Source organism: Nicotiana tabacum, chromosome 14 (assembly GCF_000715075.1).
Source record: "Nicotiana tabacum cultivar K326 chromosome 14, ASM71507v2, whole genome shotgun sequence".
NCBI classification, from domain to species: domain Eukaryota; kingdom Viridiplantae; phylum Streptophyta; class Magnoliopsida; order Solanales; family Solanaceae; genus Nicotiana; species Nicotiana tabacum.
Window position 1 is genome coordinate 26362678 of NC_134093.1, and position 9521 is coordinate 26372198.

Genomic DNA, 9521 nt, shown 5'->3' on the forward strand with positions numbered 1-9521 from the left:
AGGTTTTGGGGCAATTATGCAAACTTTGTTAACAGTAGGAATAGATTTGGATGAAAAGTATAACGGGTAGCAGAAGTAAATAATATACCATAGTAGAGGGGCAATTTTGAACCTTTTCCCCATTGAAAAATAGCCACTGTTTTATGCGGAGATAAAATCTGAACAAAAATACCATAGATGAAAATCGAAAAGCTCCAGTATAATATATTGGATTATGTAGCTCATGCGTTTAAACATCCAGCATATATGTTGGAACTCCGGCACATTATGAAATTCAAGCATATTATGCTGGAATCTCATATGTAAAAAATTCGAACTCTAATAGATTATGCTAGAATTTTTTGGATTTTAAGGATGCTTTTGTTTAGATTTTATTTTTATATAAAAAAATGACTAAAATTCGATTACTTTTGAAATTATGACTATTTTTCGTTAGCAGTTGTAAATCATATTATTTCTGATTTTTTTCCCCCAACTATTTACTAGCTCAAATCTATAAAGTCAAATTAACTAAGTCACACCTTATGTTCAAAGCAAGTCGCCTCTTGCCATTTCTTGGCCACATATGTGCCATATGCTTAAATTAAGAAATTTCGTAAATGTATTAACCAGGGGACAAAATTTCGAATTACATGTTTACCTTTTGTTAAACGAGAAAAAATATTTCCAATTTTTTTTTTTTTTTTTTGCGCGGCCATAGATATATTTGCACATTCAGTTGAAGAAAATTGACATCCTCTCGGATTTAAACTTGAAACCTATGAATCATTCGGACATCTTTCTTTCATAATCTTATCTATTAGCCTGTCAAAGGAGAAGAAAAATGCATCAGTTGTGTAACTATTGGGTAATTGGTATTTACCAATAAACAATATTGGGTAATTGGACACTAATTTCTTTTGAGTAAATCGATCGAAAAAGTGAAAGTTTGATGAAACCTCTCACTTTTTAGATGACTCTAATTCGAGTCTTGAGTATGCAAAATTTCCTGCTAGGGATCGTTCCCCTTAAACGGGTCTTATGCGATGCAAATCCGGATTAGTTGGGGCTCCAACGCGGATACTGAAAATCGGGTGAAAAACAAAAAAAAAACAAGAAGAAGAAAGCACATCAAGTTGACCAACTAAATCGGTAGCACATTCATGAGAATGAATTAGAAGAATGAAGCAATAAACAGATAGAGTACATTGTTGATTTATGAAAATGCTTCATATGGAAAATGCTTAATCCAACTGAATATTTTTGTGTGGATATATCAATTTGGTTATGGTTTTTTCTTTTAATAGATTGTTAGTTTATTAATTTGAGCCCAATAATGTACAAAATGCTTAATCGAACTGAATAATGTAAATTATGAATTTCAAAATAAAATATATAGTTTGTTTCCTACTCCATTAAGCACGAAAAAATTCATGAAAAATACATCCCACACCGATAATGAACATTTAATTTCATTAGTCTATAACTGACTGCGAGAAAGTATTGTTCGCCGAGCTCAGTAACATGGGCTTGTAACCCAAGTGGGGGCAACAAATTGGTGGAATGTTGGGCCGCTTCATACGGTAGGGCTTAGTGGGCTAATGTCTGGCCTGCCCTATCCAAGCTCAGAGTTGGGTCACGTGGCCCAAGTTAAAGCATGGGTTGCTGGGCTCCTAAAGTGGGGCGGAACGCGCGAGGCTGGCTTCACAGAGCAGCGAATAGCTCCCTCTTTGTGCAGTGGAAGGATAACGGGCCGGTGTCTCTAGGCCCAACAAATATCGGATGGGCTGCGCCAATTAGACCATCACTTTTTGGCCCATCTACCATTAATTTTTATATACTTTTTATTGATGAAATTCAAAAATAACCAGATTTAATAATTGAAAAATAGTCAAAGTTTCAAAAATAATTAAATTTTAGGTACTTTTCATGTAAAAATAAATCTGAAAGAAAATACAATTTAAAATCCGGAACAATATAGCGAAGTTCTAGCATAATATGTTGGAAGTTTTTCCACATGTGCTCCAATCTCCAGTATATTACGGTGGAACTTTTCGTGTTAGAGCAAAATAGTGGTTATTTTTTAATGACTTTGCAAACGTTGGCTATTTTTCAATTACCAATCCAAAAATTGACTAGCCCGTGCTATTTTTACCTTTTTATTGGGTTAAAAAGCGCATAAAAATTTTGCTTGTAATTAAAACAACTTTTTGGCTGTTATGGTATTCCCACAGTTTTATCCAGTTTAACACTCTTAAATTTCATTTGTTTGCCTTAAAATTTACTATATGTGTAACTTTAGAAGCATATTCCTTTAAAATTCAATTAGAAACAATGAAAATTTATCGACGTGGCTTCTACCAAATAAGATTAATTTGTTTAAGGTGAAAAATCGTGAGTGGAAAAAGCTTTGAGACAAAAAATAAAGGATGTTGTTTAACTTAAAAATTAATTTTAGAATAAATAATTAAATTTGTATTTTAAGGCCACTTACAAATAAATTTATTTAAAGTGCGTTTTATGAAATAAATAGCAACAATAATAAGCAAAAGAGAATAGAAGAATGAAATTAAAATTAGTTTTTGGGTTAAACAGAGTATAAAGATCAAATATAGGGGTGTTCATGGTTCAGTTTGGGTCGGTTTTTTCCGAAAACGAAACCAAATCAAGTAAGTCGTTTTTTTAAAATATTGGAACCAAACCAATTATGTCGTTTTTTATCAATTCGGTTTTTGTCGGTTATTCATCGGTTTTTTTCTTAAATATTAGACATACACTATCAAACGCATATTTCGGCGACTATAATTTCAACGTAACACTATCAAATCAATTGCTTTTGAGAAATCTATTATTTACCAAGATATATTGATAATAATTGAATCAAATGGTGATGAATAACTAAAGTTCTCAATTAAAAATTAATTATTTTTAGCATTAAATAAATTTTTGTACTTAGCAAAAGAAAACTGCCAATCAAACTAGAATGTGAAGGCAAATAATTAGATTATTATAATAGCAAATAACTAGACTAAAAATATAAATGACTAGTATGTATTATAAAATTTTAGAAACTTTATATATATATATACATACATATATATATATATATATATATATATATATATATATATATATATATATATATATGGTATAATAATAAATTTAAAATTTGATTCGGTTTGGTTCGGGTTTTTTCGGTTATTTTTTGATTAAAACCAAACCAAATTTGATCGATTTTTAAAATTCAAAACTAAAACCAAACCAAACCTAAAAAGTATCGGTTTTTTTGGTCGGTTTGGTTTGGTTCTTTTTGGGTTAAACAGAGTATAAAGATCAAATATAAGACTTTTTCCGCTACTTTAATTATGCAAAAAAAAAAAAAAAAAAAAGAGTACTTATTTTTAATTGAGTTGCGCACTGTAAGCTCTCACTCCTAAAACCCAAAGACCATAAATCTCCTCCGTTGAACGTGCAAATTTTCCGGTGATAAAAGGACAATGGCGGCTGCGGCGAGGACAGTGGGATCAGGGGTGGTGTTGCCGCGGCCGGTGACATTTGTTACCGGAAACGCTAAGAAGTTGGAGGAAGTTAGGGCAATTCTTGGCCAGTCTATTCCCTTTCAGTCCCTGAAGCTTGACTGTGAGTCCACACTAATTTTTTATTTTATAAGTACAATATATAGTAACTTGTGTTTAATTTCAATCTTTTGTTAAAAAAAATGAACCCCTTTATATCAAAATTTTATCTTTAGTGCCAGAGCTTCAAGGTGAGCCTGAAGATATCTCCAAAGAAAAAGCAAGAATTGCTGCCAAAGAGGTAATGCACCCTGACTTTATTGCATGTGTTTAACTTCTGTGCAGTGACGATGTAAAAATATTTAGAACATCAGGTCAATTAAAATGCAATTGCAGGTAACTCTATTAAAAAACATTGAATGATAATCTTTAATAAATGGAAAGTAACATGTTATAATAAGTTAAATTACAATGACAGTGTAAAAAATTTATTGCACTATCAGTATATATAACTTAAATCCTTATTGCATATATACAAACTTGTGTGTGTTTTTACTATCTTTGTATGTATATGTAGGGGCCAATTCCCCCTTTATTAGACTCTAGTTGAATCGGTGTTTACCAATGTAACACTCATCCGGTTTAGTACTTCAAGTGCTTATCTTGCGTATAATGTTAATCCTCGAGCATATCTATTCCAACAATCCTTTTAACCTAGCACTAATAGTCATTTTAAAAGCCGTCCATGCGCTTCAGAGAAATGCATGCTTCAACAAATAATGAAGCAGACTGTTCTTCGAATCTCAACTTTGAGAAGTTGGACTAATGTCGGCATCATAGTGTATTGGATGCTGAAATGACTTATTTTAAGTACAGTTTGATTATTTTCATTAAAATTTTGCTTATTACAGTACTAAAATTCATGTGTGTTTGGTACTTATTGATTTTTCATAAATTGTGTGCTTCGCTCGCTTTTTGCTTCAAGCCTCTTGGACCTTGTAGCTTTTTTGCGCTTTTCACTTTTAAAGAACATTGCTATTAGTAGTCCACTCTAAAGGTTATTCAATAAATGCTGGTTTCCGCGGGTCAAATTCTGAATCACTTTGTCATCATATTCTTCTGCGTTTGCTTTATACCAAGGTACTATTGCATTATTGAACTCTTATGGTATTTCACATTCATTTTGACCCAAGCATTTGCAATGTCTTGATATTTTAATATGAAACAAGTGAAAGACTGACCCATTTGATTCTAATTAAACGAGCCACCACAGATTGGGTTATAACACTTCTTGTCACTTTATAATTGTCCTCTTCTAGTTTTCATTGCCTTATCTATGAGAGACAGCTTTTAAATTTATTGGTTGTGTATGGTTGGGAAACTAATCGAATTATAAAAATTGGTTAGGTGAATGGACCAGTGCTAGTTGAGGATACTTGTCTCTGTTTCAACGCCCTTAAGGGTCTCCCAGGTACTCAACAATCATACATGTATATGCTTCAATATTTGTATATGTGCTTATTAGAGTTGATGCCAATGAATTAAGATGCTGTAATTATTTTTGCAGGGCCTTACATGTAAGTTCGTCCCCTCTTTTATCATTTTGCTCGAGTTAAGTGTTGTTTTCTTATCCTTTATATGCTGCCTATATTATCTGTTATGATTGTTAATGATGATTCTCAAGTAATATTCTTATTTTGTAATTCTGCTAATTGCACTTCAGAACAATGTTATAAACCATTGTGCTTTTCCCCAGTATGAAGTATGTTCTCAATTTGTTTATGTTCGCATCTGAACTAAACTAATACACTTCAATGAGTGTGAAATATTGGATTACTTAATGTGATTAGTTGTTTCAGCTCAAGCTGCATACTTGCTTGAGGCATATGGTGTATGAAGTTTTAATGTTATCAGAATTACGAGTTGTTTGGCATGGTTTAAAGTATTTTTACAAAAAATGTTTTCCTTGGTAACATCTTTTACTGTTTGGATGCTGATAATATTTTTACACCAGATGGGGAAAATTGACTTACATTGATGTGCGTGAGTCATTCTTCTTTGCAATTATTAACTTTATTTCCACTTGCTTCAACCAACATATAACTGTTTCCTCCTTTAATACTCAATATTATCACAAAGCACCTTCCTGATGTCCCAAACCCTACAGTATACTATTGAGATGTGTTTGATGTGTTGTAAATTGTTTTCTGTAACAAAATTTCCGTGTTCACCCAGCAAAACTATTTTCTAGATCATGTTAGAGTATGTGGTAATAAGATAAGTAACTTATATCAATAGTAAAATTCAAGGGATGCGGCACAAGGTATCTACTTGTCAGAACGAAAGCTTTGCATGAATATAGGCAACATTCAATGAAGCTTTCATGTTTCAAAAAAAAGAGCATAACAGCGTGCTGATAAACCACACCTTGGGAACTTATGCATTCCCTTTTTAGGAAGTTCTGCTCTTATGCATCTCAAACATAGAATGTTTCTAGGAATTCTCTCTACCTTTTGGTTAATTGTGCAGTAGAGAACCTTTTTTGCAAGTTTGTTATTTAAATTTTTCATATTAATTGATCAACAAGTTGTATCTTCAACTTTCTGTATTCCTTTTCCCTTCTTGTGGGGGGTGAGATTTTGGGGTTTTGGGTGGGGGTGGGGGTGGGGTGGGGGTGGGGGGTGGGTGGGAGGAATTGGAGCTAATGTTGATGGCGGAAGTGTATTTAAAAACTTTCAGTTAGTGGGAATCTCTGGGGGCTTGTTCTTAATCATTGGAGTCTTTTGCAAGCATGAAGTTCACCCTTTAGATCCTGGAGTAAAGACAGAACATCTAATTTCCTTTCTAGAACCTCTTGAAAAGTTGAACATGCAGCCTAAGCTAGTTTTTATTTTTATTTTAATGAAGGCATCCTAAGCTAGAAAAATTGTATCCATTTTTATGAAATAGGTTTCTGGAGATTTTTTTTGGATAACGGTGGTGTCTGGGATAGCTTGAACGCGTCTTGACTATTCCACCAAATACCTGCTACTTAAAATAGGTTCCTAGAGATTGTTGCTCCAATGTAAAAATGTAAAGGCTTTTCTTTCCGTAGGACAATCTTCTTGCTCGATACTAGAATCTTACTCAGCATGCTTCATGTTACCATAGATTGGTCTAATTTTCGTGCATGAAGCTAGAGAAGACATGACATTTTCGTTTTTCCATTAGCTGACCATAGAAACACGCATTTGCTTCATCAGTTCCTTAACAAAGTGAAAAGGGAAGTTTTGTCAACCAAAAGTTACCACAAATAGTGATGTCTTTTTCTCACCTTTGAAAAGAATGGTTGTTGGGTGAACTTACACTGCACACTTGTGAAGAGGAAAATATAGTTGTTACAGTTGCTAGTCAGTGGACTTTGCAGGATCTTTATTAACACACAATAAAAAGTTACAACCTTACATTAATCCCTTAACCCAGTCAAAATATGAAGGCTAAAATGGAGAGAAAATTGGAAATCAATCGTGTGAACTTGTAAGAAATTTGGAATTATGTCCAAAGATTTGATTTACCTTCTTGAATCATATGAAATCTTTAATTTTAATAGAATGTTCTGTAATTCACTTGTTGTGGACATGCCAAATAGTTTTTTTGTAATTCTTGTATATGCTGTTATTTCCCTATGTTAGCTAACTATTGTCTTTTGCCTTTGACATCATATAATTTATAATTCTTGCTTTATGCTGGGGATGCATGCCAATTTACGTTTTGCAGCAAGTGGTTTCTGCAAAAGATTGGTCACGAAGGTAATCGCTTAGCTTGCTTATTCTCATTCCATTGCTGTGAAATCACTCTGTTGTTTTGTTTTAACTTTACTTTTATTTTTATTTTCTGACATCTTCTAGGCCTCAACAACTTACTGTTGGCTTGTGAGGATAAAACAGCATATGCCATGTGTGTCTTTTCTCTCGCTCTTGGGCCAAATACAGAGCCATTGACTTTTGTTGGAAAAACTCTGGTAAGCATTTGCTTTTTTAGTCCATGAATATTTCCTTTAGACTTCGTATTTCCATTAATCTTTCTGCTGATGAGGCTTATGTTTCAAACTAGAAAGATCCTTGGTGGATGTTGCACGAATATTTTGCTAAAGTAATATCAAGACTGCTGGTTAAATATTTTAAAAATTAAGTACCAGAATGCTGGTTATTTGTTTACTTATGCAAAGAAAATGGAAAAGCAGTGCCTATTTGACTTCTTAGGATGGTGCTTCTTGTTTATTGCCTGTGTCTAGTGTCTACTATTTAGGCAGAATACCCTCGTCCATTCTTACTAAGAAATTGAAAGAAGCCCCCAAAACAGAAGGGTGGAAAGTTCTTTTACATCCTTATAAAGATAATCAGTTATACTACCCTAAAATGAATAACTTGCGAAACTTGATAGATTCTCTTTTAATATTTCTTTATTGGACTATGCAAACAATAGCACTAACATTGCGAACATGGCTCTTCAGGGAAGGATAGTTCCAGCGAGGGGGCCCAATGATTTCGGATGGGATCCAATATTTCAACCTCATGGCTATGACCAGACGTAAATCTCCTGTCCTCTTTATATTTGCCTATTGAACGTCTTGACATGAAGAGTACTAACTGATAGAACTGTTCTTGCAGTTATGCTGAGATGCCCAAGGAAGAAAAGAACAAGATTTCTCACAGGGGTAAGGCTCTTGAACTAGTGAAGTCACACTTCGCTGAGGCTCGATACACTTTCCAGACGGACACCTCTGCCTAAGACTAGGGTGTATGCTTCTGTAGTGACATAATTTTCATGTTTTTGCTCAAGAGTTACAATTGATGACAGTGTTATTCCCCTAGATAAAATAGGGTGGAGGATGAGATATATGAAATATGAGAACTTACAATTGTTGTTAATAGATTTTGTGATCTATTTTAGAATGTTAGATCATAGATAAGACAGCAAATATTCTATTGTTAATGTACTGATGTATTTTCAGATTAGAAGCGTATTCTCCTATAGATTCCAATGTCACTTATCTAATGATTATAGCATATCGTAACCTGATAAGTTGAAGCTCCACCAACAGCAGTGATTGTTTGCTTATTTTGCATGTTCTTAGATGCAATGAAAAACTCCTCGTGCCGAGGGTCTACTGGGAACAGTCTCTCTTCATTCACAGTAGGGGTAAGATCGGCGTACTCAGTACCCTCCCCAGACCTCACTCGTGGGATTATACTGGGTTTTTTGTTGTTGTTGTTGTTGTTGTTGTTAGTTGCAATGAAAAACAAAAATCTTTCTCATAAGTAATTTTGAGGTTTTCTCAACAACAAAAATCAGAAGCCTTAATGACCATAGTATTTTTGAGATAGGAAATCACTTTGCAGTCTGAGCCTAGGTAGACCTATTTTTCATAGCATTGAAAGATTAGTGTTAATTAAGCAACTAAAAGCAAAATATGGGTAAACAATTGGTACATAAGTTGAAAGGCATCAAAGTTTAAACGAGGAAAAAGATAACTTCTGTTATCGACTTATAATGATTTATTATCATTTCCCTCACTGGTTGGAATCGACTCTCCAGCATAATCATTGTGGTTAACCAAAACAAGTAACCACATTAGATCTTGTCTCATTTCTAATACAAAATACATATATTATCTATTATGCTTTTATTAAAAAAAAAAAAAGATCAGTGTTGTGCCAGTAGAAATCAGATCCATCTAACGTTTAATCCATCTTTGTCCAACTAAAGGTTCTCATAATCATTATTGATCTAATCAGCTATTTATGATCTAATTAGCAATTTTTAAAGACGAAAAAGTTTCATATGGATTCATGAAACAATTACGGCTTTAATTTGGGGAGATGGAGATGGCACTAAACATCCCCTAATCCCACTATCCCTCAAGTTCTTTCAATTTTTTTTTTATCTTGCTCTTTCTGTATGGAGCGTTTTACTCTCTTAATAAGTATACTCAGCGTAAATCTAAATTAATCAGGTTAGTGAGTTCTGGATTCAAATGCTTAAAGC

General features: G+C 33.5%; 1 protein-coding gene across 2 annotated transcripts; it reads left to right on the forward strand.

The window, feature by feature from the left end:
* The first annotated feature begins 3385 nt into the window (after positions 1–3385).
* Positions 3386–8506, forward strand: LOC107783471 (inosine triphosphate pyrophosphatase-like). Of its 2 annotated transcripts, XM_016604444.2 has the most exons (8): positions 3386–3618; positions 3731–3795; positions 4902–4965; positions 5062–5071; positions 7251–7282; positions 7382–7494; positions 7987–8063; positions 8144–8506. In XM_016604444.2, the coding sequence occupies exons 1-8, from the start codon at positions 3477–3479 to the stop codon at positions 8262–8264; spliced, it is 624 nt and encodes a 207-aa protein (XP_016459930.1). In that variant the 5' UTR covers positions 3386–3476; the 3' UTR covers positions 8265–8506. The 2 variants fall into 2 exon arrangements, with proteins under 2 accessions (XP_016459930.1, XP_075085535.1); XM_075229434.1 differs by lacking the exon at positions 5062–5071 and having other exon boundaries at positions 4902–4984.
* The last annotated feature ends 1015 nt before the right edge of the window (positions 8507–9521 follow it).